The sequence below is a fragment of the Mytilus edulis genome, chromosome 8 (genome assembly GCF_963676685.1).
Source record: "Mytilus edulis chromosome 8, xbMytEdul2.2, whole genome shotgun sequence".
NCBI classification, from domain to species: Eukaryota; Metazoa; Mollusca; class Bivalvia; order Mytilida; family Mytilidae; genus Mytilus; species Mytilus edulis.
In genome coordinates, this window is record NC_092351.1 from 3,555,676 (window position 1) to 3,573,828 (window position 18,153).

The window sequence follows — 18,153 nt, forward strand, 5'->3', positions numbered from 1 at the left end:
ATGGTCATACAGAAACTTGTCATATATTGGCAAAACTATTGTTATCAAAACTTTGGCTCTCCCACTTTTGGTACAAGTTCAGACTTCCAAATCCACCGGTTCATGTTAAGCAATGAATACAAGGAATATTCATCAGATTTCTATGAGATGGAAAACCAAACAAATAAAAAGGAAGTTTATAACAAAATTATGATGAGGGAGGTTTAAAATTCTCCCATATAGTATTCTGCCTCAGTGCATACTAGTATAACCATAAGCCACAGTAATGTATATCATTTATTTCGAAAACCATGAAATAACAAGTTCTACATATGTGTGCTGTGATGTTGGTAAAAAGCTACAAAAAACAAAAACAAAACCTTAGCTAACTCATCATACTCATGACTACAAAAATCATAAAACTAACAGTTCAAATCTATGTATCAAAATGAATTTTCAATCAAATCATTCAAAAATTATAGCACCAAATGGCTTTCCATACTTTTGTAAAAACAGTGACAAAATTAACAATCATCATATTTCACTTTTGGCTGATATACACATATACAAAATTTATCTTGATGTGGAAACATATTAACTTTCATCATACAATCATTAAAAACTATGAATTATAAACTTACATTGTGAGTTGGCGTAGTTTACGATACTTTTAAATGCCTGTGACCACGTTCATGCTTTCAATTTAGGAAACAAAAAAGTAAGGGGAACAGTAACGAACTTCAAAGTACAAAAATCTAGCAATAAAAAATAGTCCGGGAAAACTTATGAAAAATCGATAGAATTTCTGTTAAACAATAAAAAATCAACACTGGTAACAGTACACTCCCCGTCTATTATCATTCCCATGATAATATTTTACAACAAATTTATGCAAATATACCAAATGTAAAAATAAGTCACAATTTTGACTATTACGAAAAATCAATGCTATCGAAGAACATTCCTTCAGCATAAAAAACACACTAAAAATACAAACAACAGTTCACTTAAACCTTTTATAAATTGTTCAATATTGTCAATATTCACAATCAGTCTACCAATAAAACCATCTCACTAATCGGTCTAGTATATGTAACAGCTTTTCCTTCCTTGTAAATGCGGAGGCGAGCCTTGCGTACTTTTCCATCATCGCTTTTGAAAACTTCCTCCACAATGCCTAGTGGCCACTCTCCTCGGTAAATAGATTTGTCTCTCATAAGAATTACATTACCAACTTTGATATCGTCTTTGTCAACCTGCCATTTACGTCTCTGTTGCAAACATTGTAAATAATCTGACCTCCAATGCTTCCAGAATATATCTGATAGAACTTGCACATGTTTCCATTGTGCACGATACATATCCTTGAGATTGTATGTGTCCGTTATCACAGGTAAGTAGTCTTGTTTTCCAGTTAAGAGCATTGATGGACTTAGAATCAAAGGCATTTCCGGATCTGATGATATCTGTGCAATGGGTCTTGCGTTAATAATAGCGGTCACTTCAGCTAAGAATGTTGTTAAACTTTCATGAGTCAAATTTTTACTACTAGAAGTTAAGATAACAGCGTCTAATATTCTTCGTGTGACACCTATCATCCTTTCCCACACTCCTCCCATGTGGGAAGAGTGGGGAGGGTTAAATTTCCATACTGAACCAGATTCACATAGAAAGTTTTTAACTGTCAAATCTTCAACATTTATAGCTTCAATATTTGAATCATCTGTGGCACCTATGAAATTTGTCCCACGGTCAGATCGATACACTTTGGCTTGTCCGCGTAATGACTGGAACCTACGAAGTGAATTTATAAAACAGGAACTGCTTAATGATTCTATCACTTCTATATGAACTGCTCTCGTAGTCATACATGTAAATAAAATAGCCCACCTTTTACTATTTGCTGAACCTCCACGTGTCTTACGAGTTAATACTTGCCAAGGTCCGAAGGTATCCAAACCTACAAATGTGAACGGAGGCCCTGGTGTTAGTCTATCAGAAGGCAAGTCCGCCATTTTTTGTTCCTGGAACTTTCCTCGAAGTTTCCTGCATATTACACACTTTTGTATAAATGAAGAAATTAATCGTTTAGCTCCAATTAGCCAGTATCCTGCACTCCTTAAAGGGAAATTCCGCGATTTTTTACTTATCATCTAATTATGTTCATCTTAACATAAAAAACACATTTGCAAAGTTTTAAATTTATATTCCTTCTAATAACGGAGAAAATCAAGTATTTGTAACTTTTTTGGTTGAATTCTCGAGTGGGTCGTGACGTATTAGCCCGATTTATTGAATTCTGGGAAAAAATAAAATCTGTTTAACTCTTATAGCTTATCGACAATATACGTAATTAAAAGCGCACAGCTGACGAATGGTCGAAGTTATAAACCACAATATAAGAATGAACGAAAGTGAATATGCATATATATACCGTTTTGTATTGATTGAATTAAACTCCTATAAAATTATCTCTAGTAAATGTTTTTGAATAAATTTAATTAATTATTGTTGAGATTTTTTTCATAAAATATTTATTGAACATTTTTACTGATATTGAACTGAAAATATTTCAGTTCTATTTACCGTTATTGTTTTGATAATCATTTCAATGCAACTAATGTGTGAGCAGAGTGTGTATATTATTTTGTAAAGGTCACTGTATATTTCTCGGCTTGAGGTCAATTCGTTTACCTTGTAGCTATTTAGCCGTGAGTTACAAAACCTCTTAGATGAGTTATATCATTGGTGTACTGACAATAAAATGACTATTAATTCATGTAAGAGTAATGTTGTCCATTTCAGACCGACCTCATTTGAACGATCAAGTCACGTCTTTAAGTGTGGGGATATGAATATTGCTACTAGCAGCGAATATGCTTATCTAGGCCTTGTTTTAAATGAGTTTCTAGACTTTAGTATTACTGCAAAAGCAGTTGCTAGGTCAGCAAACAGAGCTCTAGGTCTGGTTATAGCTAAGTGTAAAGCTATTGGTGGCATGTCATATGACGTCTATAAAAAACTATTTGATGCACTTGTAAGTCCTATTGTTGAATATGGTGCCGCGATTTGGGGATGCAAGAATTTCTCATTTATTAATGCGATTCAAATGAGAGCGTGTAGGTTCTTCCTTGGTGTCGGTAAATATACACCTAATCCAGCTATTATGGGAGACATGGGGTGGATTCCAATTTACCATACTCAATGGAAAGTAATTGCAAGACACTGGCACAGATTAGTAAATATGGAGCCAGATCGTATTAATAGGAAAATATTCATATGGGCAGATGAGGTCAGTCTGAAACATAGAATTGTGAAAAATTGGAATTTCATTGTTAAAAAACATTTCACGGAACTTGAATTGGTTGACTTTTGTAATACAAACACTAATATTAATAAAAATATGTTTATTGATACAGTCATGTCAAGAATGTTTGATATTTATATTGAAGAATGGAAAAGTATTGTTAATTCATCCTCTTCCAGACGGGGAAATGGGCGGAATAAATTGAGAACCTATAATATTTTTAAGCAGGAGTATGTTGTAGAAAACTACTGCAAACTGTTAATGCCTTTTTGTGAAAGAAGCGCCTTTGCAAAATTTAGATGTGGGGTGGCTCCTATTAGACTGGAAACTGGGAGGTATGAAAATTTGCCGCTGGAAGAGAGATGTTGTTTTAATTGTTTTAATACTGTCGAAGATGAATATCATGTTATTTTACATTGTCCTGTTTATAATGATCTTAGACAAGTTCTTTTTACTGAGTCTCTTAAAATTGATGAACATTTTAATAGTTTTACAGATTGTCAGAAAATGGTATTTTTGTTTTCGAATCAAGATATTATAAGATTATGTGCCAAAACCTGTAATTTTATTCTTAAACGACGCCGAGAAGTTTTATATTGTAAATAATAATTAAATACTTTTGTTGTATAATTTTACCATTTAGGTTTAATATTTAATATGTACATATACATATTCTTTTAAGTGATTATCGTCTCTCATAAATCTGTACAGATTGGCTTATGTATACAAAATGTATCTTTTATAAATGTATTGTGTAATTTTATACATAAGGTGAGACGTAAATAAAATATTGAATTGAATTGAATTGAATAGTTCAAGCGTACACAGGTATAAATGTTGTTATTTGGAAAGGATAAGAGTATATGCTGTCATGATGTTAATACACTAAGATTAAATACACGATGAGAATAAAGATACAATAATTAAATTGTGTAAGTTAATTGAAAATAAAATTCAGATTCGTAATTCCGAAAGTGTATAAAAATAAAAGGAAACAATTTTTGATTACTTTCTTAGCGGCAATTGGCGTAAAGATTCAAATATGAAGCAAAAAATAGTAGTTTTAATCTTTAATAAAAACTAAATGCAATATTACCCAATTTGATATACCATTGTACATCTGTTTGATATCATTGACTTTACCGGAATTTCTTAACTTGTATTCAAATCTGGCTGTGTTTAAATGCTAATAAAACTATTGCAATTTTAAAGTTTTTAATTGACAAAAAAATACAACATACAACATGCATAATTTTTTTTTAGTTTCTTTTTAACATTTTATTCTTACATAATTAAATTCATTTGACAATCATTTACACGAACTTTTTGTGAAAAGAATACTAATTATCTAAGCTAAGGCATTATATCTTTTGAGGATTTTTGAGGATTTTTTTTTAAATTCTATGATAATAGTTGTGCAATGTTGAACATGATAGCCGTCATTAATCCAAATAAGTAATACAGTAGTTGTAATAAAAGTTATACTTTAGTCATGCATTACAGATATTGACGAATTTATAATAGTTCGTTCATACATCGTTGTTCATGAAACAATCATTATTAGTATACATGTAAGTTTCCTGACGTATAAGAGCCATTGAGGATGAGCTCCAGAGAAACCAGACTAGTTGCGTTTCGTTCGTTTGTTTGTTGGGAAAGGAGAGGAAATGCAACCGCTTGTACAGATAAACGACAGAATTACCATACAAGCATTTATAGTCAACACAATCAGAAAGAGTTCCCATCGTTAGACGGGGAATATGAAGGCTTCCAAGAATGAACAAGTGACATGTCTAACTCTGAACAGTTAGAGAACAGACTATCGACATCGAACGCTTGTTCTTGATATTTGAAACTGTATGCATATATATACGTATACGTTTATGATATAGTGATGAGTTCTGACAAAAACTAAATTCCTTCATGGTTATATCTTGCCATACGTTTATATTGGTTTGTAAGGTGATTACTCAAAATCGTTATTTGAAAATCCTGTTTGTGAGATGTAGATTCATTTCAATACAGAAATTTCGTCTATATATTTCACAAGTGTATAACACGGAGAAGCTCTGAAGGTTCATTACTCCCATTTTGTTTGGGTGTGAACCATCGATGTTTACAGCAATATCAAGGAATAAGGTGATGATGGTAGAAAGAACTATGGGCGTCATGTGGCAAATATTACATGCATATCGGACAATGAGTTGTCAATCTGTATGAAAAGTTTTCCAATACAACCATATTATTGAGAAGGAATGTTTACATGCTATACTCTCGTACTAGAATTACAGGGTTCTTGTGGCGTTCACCTTAGACACACATCGTTTTAACGATGTTTAAAAAAAGACAGAACCAATTTAATGTCATATTTCCCTATTTTTTAAATATAACTAAAATTCTTTTATCTGACAAGAATATCCCTATTTAGCGAACAAGTAATTTATTCTTTTTTCGGTTATTGAATACCAAGAAAGAAAATAAATCCCGAAATTAATTTGAAACTTTGATACTCAAAAGTTTCCCAGCAAAATATTCACATCCCCTGGGGATAATTAGTGTTCGTCCAGTGGCATATATAACAATTGTGATGACGAATTCCTTCCTTTGTTTGAGAACAATCTTATTGAAATATAAATCTGTGATTTTCCTAGGTCCACAGCTTCAATGAACCAAAGCAAAAGTTATACATCGACCTGTATTTAAATCAAATTGGTTCTCTTCTTCTTTTGGTATACAACTGTAGTCTATCGACATTCGATGATTACATACTGTTGGCATACGTTGGCTAGTCTATTTACAACACTTTTACCCCTATTTATTCAAAATATATGTTTTTTTCTTATGTTCAATGTATACACGTATATATTTTAAATTGCGCTATTATAGTTCCGTAACTTTATATCCAGTCGTATAAACGAATCGTCGGCAAGTGCGTACATTTTTTTAAATCAATATTTCTGGTCTGTTCCAATCTGTCCTTCACTATTGACAATGACTATATATTACATTTTCCCAAATTCACCCTTGGAAAAAATATTTAAATAGATTTTAATTTCATCAAATCTTATTTTTTGGGTATTATTTATATATTATGAATTATATTCTTTACACCAGAAATGTTATTTATAAACAAGCGTATGAGTTTAGTAATGACAAGTAAGACAGAGTTGTATATTATACATCTGATAGTTCAAAATGGAAAGTTATAAGTTATAAGTTATCAGCCGTGTACACTGATCAATACCTGCAGAAGTGAAACGATGCATGAACTTGCAAGCCCGACAGGAAATCGCTTGAATACCTGGACGTGTCACCTCACACCCCTCACAATACCTTTGGAAGTAATACCTTTAGCCATGCTGGTGATCAGATAAGGGAAGATCAAAATATATTTGAAAAAAGTTTATTACTTTAAAGAATTATGAACAAATTAGATTTTCGAAAACAATTTTCACGGAACACTTATTTATGATTTCAACTTTGACTTTTCACCTAATTCCAATATCAACAGTTTAAAAACAACAGACCATGGTAATTTAAAAAAAGTGAGAATATTTTCCGTATCAAGTTAGTTAGTCGTATTAAACAACCGTACGATTGACAAGATATCGACACGCAATTACGACTACATCGGTTACTGTAGTTTTGTTTCTTTGTGGTTTATAGACATATCGTTTTTATTCATCGGGAAAGAAGACAAGATGGCGGATCTCGGAGAATTGATACTCTAAATTTAAAATCGATGGTGATCGCTTATCTAGCTGAATAAAACTTTAATATCTATGAATTTGAACATTTTTATACAGAATGAACATAATATCAATTTTTGATTTTTTTGCGAAGTTTCCCTTTAACGCACCTTCAGTTAAATGTCTACCCTGATGTTTCACTGAATTGTGATAGCGGTCTATAAGAAGCTTACTAATGTAACTATTTTTCGGAATGATAATTGGGTTAATTTCTCCTGTCGGAAGCCAAGACTTTGCCTTTTCCAAACGTCCTCCTACACGAATCAAACCTTGTGAATCCAAAAATGGCGAAAGAGAGATTAAAGATGATTGTTTTGAAATGTTTGTGCCTCTAGCCAAACATTCTATCTCTTGCGAATATACTTCCTTCTGACATTCCTTCAAGATAAATAATTCCGCTTTTTGGTAACTATCAACTGACATGACATTTTGACAAAAATGCCAACCTTGGCACGATTTATCCTTTAAACTGAATGACTGAGCCACATGTTGCAAAAATGATATAGCTTTCACAAGCCGTCTCCAACTAGAGAATTTTTTAAAACGCCCCACTATTGGCGCAAGCGCATCTATTGACGTTTTCGATGCACTTATCTCTTTTCTAATCTCTTTATCATTATCTGGACTAACTAACGGATATAATATTTTGACATCACATTGAGCTTCTTCGTCAGAGTTCTTCATCCACTTCGGCCCAAGAAGCCATGGATTGTTTTCCATATCAACAGATATTGAGTAACGTGTACCGCAATCTGATGGGTTTAAATGTGTTGGGACAAACTGCCACTGATTTGATGACGATACACTCAGAATGCGTTCAATTCTGTTTGACACGTAGGTGTGAAAACGTCGGGTCTGATTAGTGATATATCCTAACACAATTTTGCTATCAGAATAATACTTGATAGAGTCCAACGGAACATCTAAATTTTCAGATATTATTTTTCCAATTTCGGTTGCCAAGACAGCCCCACATAACTCTAATCTTGGTATCGTGTTTCCGCTAAGAGGTGCTAGTTTCGATTTTCCCATAATAAATCCTACGGTACTGGTCCCATATGTGTCGATAGCTCTTAAATATGCCGAAGCCGCAACTGCCTTCTCTGAAGCGTCTGAAAATACATGTACTTCTAAGTTGTCCATAACACTGATTGACATAGGTATATACATACGTGGTATACTAAGTTCTCGAAGTGACAAAACAGAGATCCTCCATTCATTCCATTTCTCTTGAAAACTTTGTGATAAACATTCATCCCAATCAGTACCCGGTGGGGATGCATCTCGCAACAAAATCTTTCCGCTAATTGTGAGTGGTGACAAGAATCCAATCGGATCAAAAATACTATTCAATGACGAAAGAATACCTCTACGGGTGCAGGGTTTATCATCTTGTAATGGGGTAAATATAAAGCTATCGGTGTTTAAGTCCCAAGCGAGGCCAAGGCTGTGTTGTACCGGAAAATAGTCTTCACACAAGTTTAAATTCTTGAGATCCTTTCCAATATCATCGGCAGGGAAAGCCTTCATTACGTCGCTACTATTTGATGTAATCTTGTGTAACCTAATGTTACCTTCTGTTTTTAGCGCCATCTGTGTTCTTGTTATAAGATCAATTACTTGTTCACTTTCAGGCAAGGAAATGAGCCCATCGTCTACGTAAAAATCCCTGTTAACGAAAGTCTTAACATCTGAGCCGAACGTTTCATTAGAGTTTTCAACTGTCTTACGTAATCCGTACGTTGCCACTGCAGGAGAAGCGCTATTGCCAAAAACATTGACACACATCCGATGTTCTATAAGCGGATTATCTGGGTTATTGTCCTTGTACCAAAAGAACCTCAAAAAGTTTCTATCTTCTTCTCTCACGTAGAATTGATAAAACATTTGTTCTATATCAGCAGTGGCCGCAAACTGGTCACTGCGAAAACGCAACAAAATACCAAGTAGGTTGTTAGTGAGATCTGGTCCTGACATCATAACGCTATTGAGAGATACTCCTTCGAAAGATGCTGAGGAATCAAATACGCCTCTTATCTGGTTAGGCTTGTTCTGGTGGTAAACGCCAAAAAGGGGGAGATACCAACACTCCTCATCTGTGATTATGGGAGCTACCTCCGCTGCTCCGCTAACTAATACTTTTTGCATAAATTCTACAAAATGAGTCTTTTTTGTAAAATTTTGTTGGAAAGATTTATCGAGTATTTGAGCCCTTTTCCATGCTTGACTCCTATTGTTCGGCAATCGTTGTCTATTTGGTCTAAAAGGGAGGGGTGCAGTCCAGTGCCCATTTGAATCTTTCTTAAATTCAGAATCCATGAGATTAAGGAACAAGCGGTCTTGGACTGATGTGCCAATCTTGTCGTCATCTTTGGTTTTAATAAACAATGGGTCATTGTTACATCTTTGTGAATGAACATTATCTCTGATATGAGCCAATTCAGTGTTTTCCTTTACATACAAAGTGTTAATACAAGGTTCAAATATAGTTCCTCTACCATTGTTCATTACATTAGTCTTATTGACATTGACAAAATTTGGTTTGTGTACTTTGCCTAAGCAAACATCGCCTATAATTACCCAACCGAAAAAGAGCTCCTGGGCAAATGGCGTGCCCTTCGGTCCTGTCAACTGTCTAAACACGTGGTGCGCTTCTGGGACATCTCTTCCAATCAAAAGTTGAATGTCTATATTTGGATTCAAATCTAACATTTGATGAGCTATCTCCCGTAAATGGGGATAGGATTTAGCAATATCCGGAGTCGGAATTTCTGATTTTTCGTCTGGGATTGCACTGCACTCTATTACTGAATGTATTTCAAGTTCTCCATTACCAGACAATGACTCAACTATCAGACTTTCTGCACATCTACCATTCATGATAGTGCGTCCAGCACAAGACGACATAGTATACTGAATGGCCGATGTATTTATACCTAATTGATCGAACAGCTCAGTCTTAGCAAGAGTTCTGTTACTTTGGTCGTCCAGTATAGCGTACACATTAACGGCTTTATCTGGGAAGTTCTTCGGGTACACACGGACCTGAACGGTTTTTCCACATGATTTACCACTAAATCCACATAAAAACGTGCACTTGGATGACACTGTTTGATCATTAGCATTTTGCGTTGTATCAGATGATTTCTCTCCGCCGTCAGGACAACTAGATTTTGCAGTTACATGCATAGCGGTTATATGATAATTACTTCCACAATGATCGCATTTTACAGTTACAGTGCAATTTCGTGACATATGAGTTGTCGAATGGCAGCATTTGAAACAAATATTATTGTCCTTCAGATACTTTCTGCGTTCTTCATAAGTCATTGCTTTAAAGGCTCGACAAGTATTCAAATGATGATTGGCTTTATGAATAGGACAACGTACTGTCTCTTTCTCTTCCTTCTGTTTAATATTAACATCCGTTTTTCGGTTAAACACTGACGTTGCACCATGGTTAACTTTCCTTGTTTCATTTTTCCTAGAATACGACGTTTCAGTATTACTATAAATAAACGCGGGATCATTTTTGACAGCACTAACCTCTCTGATAAATTGCACCAAGTACGAAAAAGGTGGAAATGGTACGTTGTTCCTCAGTTTGTATTGCGATGCACGTGTTGTCCACTTCTCTTGTATATTATATGGTAATTTGTCCACAATTGGTAAAACACCAGAAGAAGAGTCGAAATATGACAATAAATTTGAAAATGTCTCATTCTCTTTCGAAGATTCTATTTGTGTGAGAATATCTAATAGCTCATAAAGTCGACTATGATCCTTGTTTGTTAACTTTGGAAACTTCTGTAGTTTTGTTTTAATTGCAGCTTCTACCATCTCAGGTCTACCATAGCGTTCGTCAAGACGCTCCCATATACGACGAAGACCAGCATTTGGATTGTTCACATTTGATGCACGAATATTTTGTGAAAACTTTGAAGATTCACGGCCGAGCCATTTAACTAATAAGTCCATTTCTTCGAAAGCAGTAACTGAGAGTTCTTCAGTAATACTTTTAAAGGTAGCTTTCCATGAAGCATAAGTTTCGGGACAGTCATCGAAATTCTGAAATCTAGAAAGTAATAAATCTTTCTTCAACAAAAACTTTGTCAAGTCAGACACTACAGACTGATCATGATTTGGTGGCAGTGGTGGTTGAGTTAATTCAAAATCAGCTGCATAAGGATTTAATGTTTGTTTTTGCCGAATTTCTGGTTTAATATCTTCAACTATCGATCGATCCAAATCGTCGACTTGAAATTTTGGCAAATTCCTTGGCGTAGGAATTATGTTTAACTGGTTCCGAGGTGACGGAATATGTGAACTAAATTTGTCTTGATTGTTCGGAATATCTTGCGGAACATTATTATTCTTGTCTTGAGATTTGAGTTGTTCCACTTCATTAAATTGTTCATTTACATACTTTTCTGTTAGTGTCATTTTCACTTTTTGTAAATACTCTTTGTCTTCTTGTAAGGACAAGGATCTTCTATCGCTCTCGGCTTCTTCTAAAACTTTGACCTCGACCTCTGCGACAGCGGCTTCTGTCTGTTGTTTAAGCAGTGCTAAATCTGCATCAACTTCAGCTTTTTCACGGTCCTTTAAAGCTTTAGACTGTGTTTCTAATTCACTTAATCTTGCTTTTTGCTTAATTAATTTTGTTTGTTGTTCCGCATATTGTAACTTTGTTCGTTGAACTTCAGCATTTACACGCTTCCTAGCCATAGCTGAACTCGAAATTGAGCCGCTTTTACCACTATTGTTTGAACAGACAGACTCTACAGGAACTACTGACATAGTTTCAGCTGCGGTTAATTTCAATGTCTTAATTTGTTGTAATGTATTGTCAATGATTTCATTGCACTTTTTAAACTCAGTCTTAAAGGTGGGTAATGCTTCATTACTGTCTTCATTATTCTTGCGTGTCAAAAACTCAATATATTGATTTGAGTTTTCACAGTATTTTTCACGAGACTTCAAAATGTTTTTCTCTAGTTTGCGTAGAGGTTTCAGCTCCTTCGAGCACTCTGATAATTCTTCGAGTAAATTTTCTATAGTTTCCCACGAACCGTCAATTTGCTTAAGGTATTTTATCTTATGTGAATGATAAAGTTCTTTACCTTTCTCTGTCATTTTATGTTCATGTGTTACTGTTGTTTCAGGCGGAAGTGGTTGTGATTGAGCCATTTCATAAAATTGTTTGTAGGAACTACTGCATGTTATTCTGTATCGAACTGTGTCTTTGCAATCTTTTTACTATTCTGCCTCAGTGCATACTAGTATAACCATAAGCCACAGTAATGTATATCATTTATTTCGAAAACCATGAAATAACAAGTTCTACATATGTGTGCTGTGATGTTGGTAAAAAGCTACAAAAAACAAAAACAAAACCTTAGCTAACTCATCATACTCATGACTACAAAAATCATAAAACTAACAGTTCAAATCTATGTATCAAAATGAATTTTCAATCAAATCATTCAAAAATTATAGCACCAAATGGCTTTCCATACTTTTGTAAAAACAGTGACAAAATTAACAATCATCATATTTCACTTTTGGCTGATATACACATATACAAAATTTATCTTGATGTGGAAACATATTAACTTTCATCATACAATCATTAAAAACTATGAATTATAAACTTACATTGTGAGTTGGCGTAGTTTACGATACTTTTAAATGCCTGTGACCACGTTCATGCTTTCAATTTAGGAAACAAAAAAGTAAGGGGAACAGTAACGAACTTCAAAGTACAAAAATCTAGCAATAAAAAATAGTCCGGGAAAACTTATGAAAAATCGATAGAATTTCTGTTAAACAATAAAAAATCAACACTGGTAACAGTACATAGAAAGTTTTTGTATGTCCCTTAAAATATCATTGCTTTATAGATTGCTAGATCCCTTGAATGTTTTCCCTGGAAATTTTTATAATTGAGTTATATAGAGAAATGTGTTGGGGATATACTATTGTGTTAAGCAATGAGGTCCAGCGGCATTTATAAAGCGCATCTTGTTGTACTCATTATAGAAATCTGGGTCAGTGCGAGTTAAATCACGGAATATACGATGAAACCAATAATATCCATAGACATCTGGTGGATACGGTTTAGTAGACCACCTCTTACGAACCTCGTGTCTCCACCTAGATATTAGGTAAGAGGTAAGAGGTATTTTAAGTTGCAATGAACCAGCTTGATATATGGGTCATCTCGTTTTGAGTCACCTCGAGGTCTCTTCTTTTGTATGTGAAAAAAACGAGTTTGTTCAGCTGCACTATCAATCCATTACACCAATGGTTCAGTGCAATGAACAGTTGCATCAGCCCAAATTCCTCCATACCGTGCGAGTAACTCTAGTCGAATAATATCAGATGTTGCTTGAATGATAGCACTGTTCCTCCAGGCTTCGTCTGAATAGTACATTCTACGGTTGATGATAGTTTCAGATTGTGTTATGTCGAGAATAACGATTTTGAAATCTGTGTTTAATTCGCTCCATGATTTAAAACAAGCACTTTGAAGTTCTGGAGCTTGCTCAAAGCCTCGATCCCGAAACATCCAAATCACACGTGGTATTTGTACCTTAATTTTTAGTGAAAAAATGAATATAGCAAAATAGGAGAAAGAACAAGCTAATGACTGAAGAAGTTTTCTAAACTAATTTTCTTAATGGACAAATTAAATACATGTTGTCTTTTCTTATTGACTCACGTAAACTTCGTCAAATTTAAAAAAAAAGTTATCAGGCTCGAGCATGTATGACTTAAGCCGATTATTTTATATTTCGACAAAACATGTCACGTGTTATTTGGAAGTATCAAACGCCTTCATCGTAAAAGGATTATCGTTACCTAAAATAGACAAAAAAAAACAACGGTTGATTAATGTGAAAATGTGTAACAGGTTAAAAAAGAATTACTCTAGCTATCCCGTTGCATGGTTGGAATTTATTTTGTATTAAGTTGTATGATCATATATATCAAAAGTTAAATCTGTATTTAAATGTTTTTTTAATAAACAGTTACACTATCTTTTCACAGTAATATTACTGTCAAATCGAGTTTATATTTGCCCTTAGAGGTTTCAACGATTTTCCTATAATGCTCAAAAAGTATCGAAGGTTTGATTACCCAAGTCATCATACTGCAACTCACTGATGTTATTTTTTAAATATTTGTTTTAATTAAAAACATCATTTATCAAGATTTCTTTTAGAAGTTTACCGATTTATAATTCAACATCGATCCTTGATTTTTGTAATAGAAAAAGAAATAACATATTATAAAGAATACAAGTGTGGATAGTATGTTTGGATGTTTGACAGTGTCTCATGACAAAAGGAGTTCTATGTTTTTCCTATATGGTGTTATTAGTTGTGTTGCACGATGACAAACAATCTGAGCATTAGGAGTGTTGTTTATTTATTATTTAGTTTTTATGTTCAAGACGGGAATGGAAGAGACATTAATTGCATTAGTTACCAAATGATTATGATAGAATATGTTCCACATCTTTGATTTTGGATACATTTTGTAGCTAGGAGAGCAACACATAATACATTTTTCTAGGTTCATATTTTCATGTGTTTTTTTTTACTAAATGGGAGATGATATCTAGATTTGAGAACATGATATAAGGAGCCTGTAATTCAGTGGTTGTCGTTTGTTTATGTGTTACATATTCGTTTTCATTTATTTTTTGTACATAAATAAGGCTGTTAGTCTTCCCGTTTAATTTTTTTTACATTGTCATTTCAGAGCCTTTTATAGATGATTATGCGGAATTGGCTTTGCTCATTGTTGATGGCCTTACGGTGACCTGTAGTTGTTAATTTCTGTCATTTTGGTCTCTTGTGGAGAATTATCTCATTGGCAATCTTACCACATCTTTTTTTTATATGTATTTGCTTACTATTTGTATGGTTCTATTTATATTACTTTGTGGAGGATCGTCAGTATCATTAGTAAAAAAAATTGTTAAAAGGTCGAATTGTTCCTCAGATTAGAATACATTTATTGGTTTTTAGTAATGACAATGCCTGACAAGATGCTAGGGGCTAGATGAGATAGGAAGTAAACTTCTGTGCTGATTTTTATCAATTCTTTGATAATATTTCCTCCAAAGCTGGTCGAAGCAAAAAAAAATTGACAAATATGAAAATGATTTCACCAAAAGAACTTTTTTGAGCATGCTTCAAAGACTCAAAACTGCTCCAAAAGTAATCTAATAGAATTTCAAGCATGTCAAGTGGATATTATCAACATCTACTTAATTAGTCTTAATATGTCTAAATATCTAAAAAGTTATAGTATTCTCTTTTCATTTTTGTTTGTTATATAGATACAAATATAAGTGATACATGTACCACAAATACAGTATTTGTTGTGGTATGAAAGTGTAGTAATTAACATTTACTGTTACAATGTTAATTCACACAAATTTATTAGAAATAAACAATTGAATGAAAAATGTTGAACATGTACAATGAAACATAGTTTTAGAAATCAATTAGGCCAGATAGGCCTTATTTTTTAAAAAACATAATCGAATGACCATTTACACTCAGGACCAAGTCATCAGTAGGCAGTATAGATGTATTAAAACAACCTAGTATCATATTGCTAGTAGCGGGAGTAGCATTGTTGGGTAAATTTGTTCTTTTTATAAAATTTGGTCAGACATATAATGTTTGGTTCAAATCGATATATGCTTTTTATCTCCCTATTACTTACATTGAAGAAAGAGGTGATACAACTTTGACAAATCCTTGTACATGAGAGTTGTCTGTCAAATCTTTATTTCACAAAGAATGAATTGCATAACAATGAACTGAGCTCAAAGCAAAGTACTTTAATAATACACTTAGACAAAGAGCTAAATCCTGTGATATACTTTGTACTGCAGGTTCTTCATGAACATCCATTGACCAAAACCATATCTCAATAAAATGCCATACTACATGGTTGGATCAAAAGTCCTGAAAAAGACATGTTTTTTTTATCGTATTTTAAGTATGCACAGGTTAAAACTTTCTTGTGGTATAATCATTCAGTATCTAGTATCTATCAATTTGCTTCATGCACAAATTGATATAGGTTGAGCGCTTCTCTGTCATTCATGTCCAGTGAAGGATGTTTATTCAATATTGTCGACATCGCAATATCTACAATGTTAACACGATATAGTGTCAACATTGTTTACATTGTTTGAACCCTTATATAATATATACATCGTTGACATCGCGATGTATACAATGTTAAAACGATGTGAACACGATGTTCTGTTCACATCGTTTACATTGTTTGAACGCTTATATATTGTTTACATCGTTGACATCGTTAACATTGCGATGTATACAATGTAAACACGATGTCGTGTCAACAACGTTGACATTGTTTGAACTCTTATATATTGTTTACATCGTTGACATCGTTAACATCGCGATGTTTACAATGTTAACACGATGTCGTGTCAACATCGTTTACATTGTTTGATCCCTTATATATTGTTTACATCGTTGACATCGTTAACATTGCAATGTATACAATGTAAACACGATGTCGTGTCAACATTGTTGACATTGTTTGAACTTTTATATATTGTTTACATCGTTGACATCGTGATGTTTACAAGGTTAAAACGATATCGTGTGAACATCGTTGACATTGTTTAAACTCTTATATATTGTTTACATCGTTGACATTGTTAACATCGCGATGTACACAATATTAAACCGATATCTAGTCAACTTTGTTAACATTGTTTGAACTCTTATATATTGTTAACATCGTTGACATCGTTAACATAGCGATGTATACATATAAGAAGATGCGGTATAAGTTCAAATAAGACAACTTTTTATTTAAGTTACATCTTTTATAAGTATACCCCTATAGGTTTGACATTAATACGGAGTTTTGGTTTTTATCGAGTAGCAAGCTATGAAAGGCACAAAAAAGCACTAGTGTAAAACTATTTGAACAGGAAAAATGAAGGTCTAATGTAAAAAAAACATGAAACCAGAAACACGTATGAACAATTCAACAAACGACAATTACTGAACGACAGATTCCTGACTAAGGACAGGTGCAAACAAATGCAGTTAGTTTAACGTTTATATACGTACCATAGACTCAATATAAAATATAAACACGATTTTGACACAATATCGTTAGCATTGTTATGTGAACAATTTAAACAGAAAGGTATTTATAAAAAAAGAAGTGGTATGATTGCAAATAAGTAAAATTTCCAGTACATACATACTAAATAAAGGCAACAGTAGTATACCGCTGTTCAAAACTCATAAATCCATGGACAAAAAACAAAATCGGGATAACAAACTGAAACCGAGGGAAACGCATTAAATATAAGAGGAGAACAACGACATAACACTAAAATGTAACACACATAGACAAAATCCCACGAGTTATCTTGGTTAATGTTATGTTTATTTAATACAGTATAAGATAAAAAGACCAAAACTCAAAAACTTATTTTTGACCACTGAACCATGAAAATGAGGTCAAGGTCACATGTTACATACTAACTGGCACATTTATAGATAACCGTATGGCCTTTAACATTGAGCAAAGTTTATATGGCATAGTTAACAATAAGACGCCGACATGAACAAGAGTGCACACGCTGAAATGTCTCGCCTTCTATACTAATCTTAATAAACATAACATTAACCAAGATAACTAAACAAAGACCAATGAACCTTGAAAATGAGGTCAAGGTCAGATGAACCATGCCAGGCAACATGTACAGCTAACAATGCTTCCATACAACATATATAGTTGACCCATTACTTATAGTTTAAGAAAATAGACCAAAACACAAAAACTTAACACTGTGCAATGAACCGTGAAAATGAGGTCACTGTCAAATAAAACCTGCGCGACTGACATAAAGATCATAAAATATTTCCATACACCAAATATAGTTGACCTATGCAATACAGTATAAAATAAAAAGACCAAAACTCAAAAACTTATTTTTGACCACTGAACCATGAAAATGAGGTCAAGGTCACATGACATCTGCCCGCTAGACATGTACACCTTACCATCATTCCATACAACAAATATAGTAGACCTATT

The 18,153-nt window shown here is 33.5% G+C and overlaps 2 protein-coding genes across 2 annotated transcripts; both read right to left on the bottom strand.

Moving 5' to 3' along the window:
• Positions 1–263: 263 nt before the first annotated feature.
• Positions 264–2,096, bottom strand: LOC139484622 (uncharacterized). The gene is made up of 2 exons (XM_071268436.1): positions 621–2,096; positions 264–337 (listed from the first exon to the last, which is right to left on the bottom strand). The coding sequence occupies exon 1, from the start codon at positions 1,992–1,994 to the stop codon at positions 1,029–1,031; it is 966 nt and encodes a 321-aa protein (XP_071124537.1). The 5' UTR covers positions 1,995–2,096; the 3' UTR covers positions 264–337; positions 621–1,028.
• A 1,875-nt stretch (positions 2,097–3,971) lies between these two features.
• LOC139486622 (uncharacterized) lies at positions 3,972–12,778 on the bottom strand. Its single transcript, XM_071271550.1, has 3 exons — positions 12,694–12,778; positions 7,091–12,410; positions 3,972–4,002 (listed from the first exon to the last, which is right to left on the bottom strand). Exons 2-3 carry the CDS (start codon positions 12,223–12,225, stop codon positions 3,972–3,974), a joined length of 5,166 nt encoding a protein of 1,721 aa, XP_071127651.1. The 5' UTR covers positions 12,226–12,410; positions 12,694–12,778.
• Positions 12,779–18,153: the final 5,375 nt, after the last annotated feature.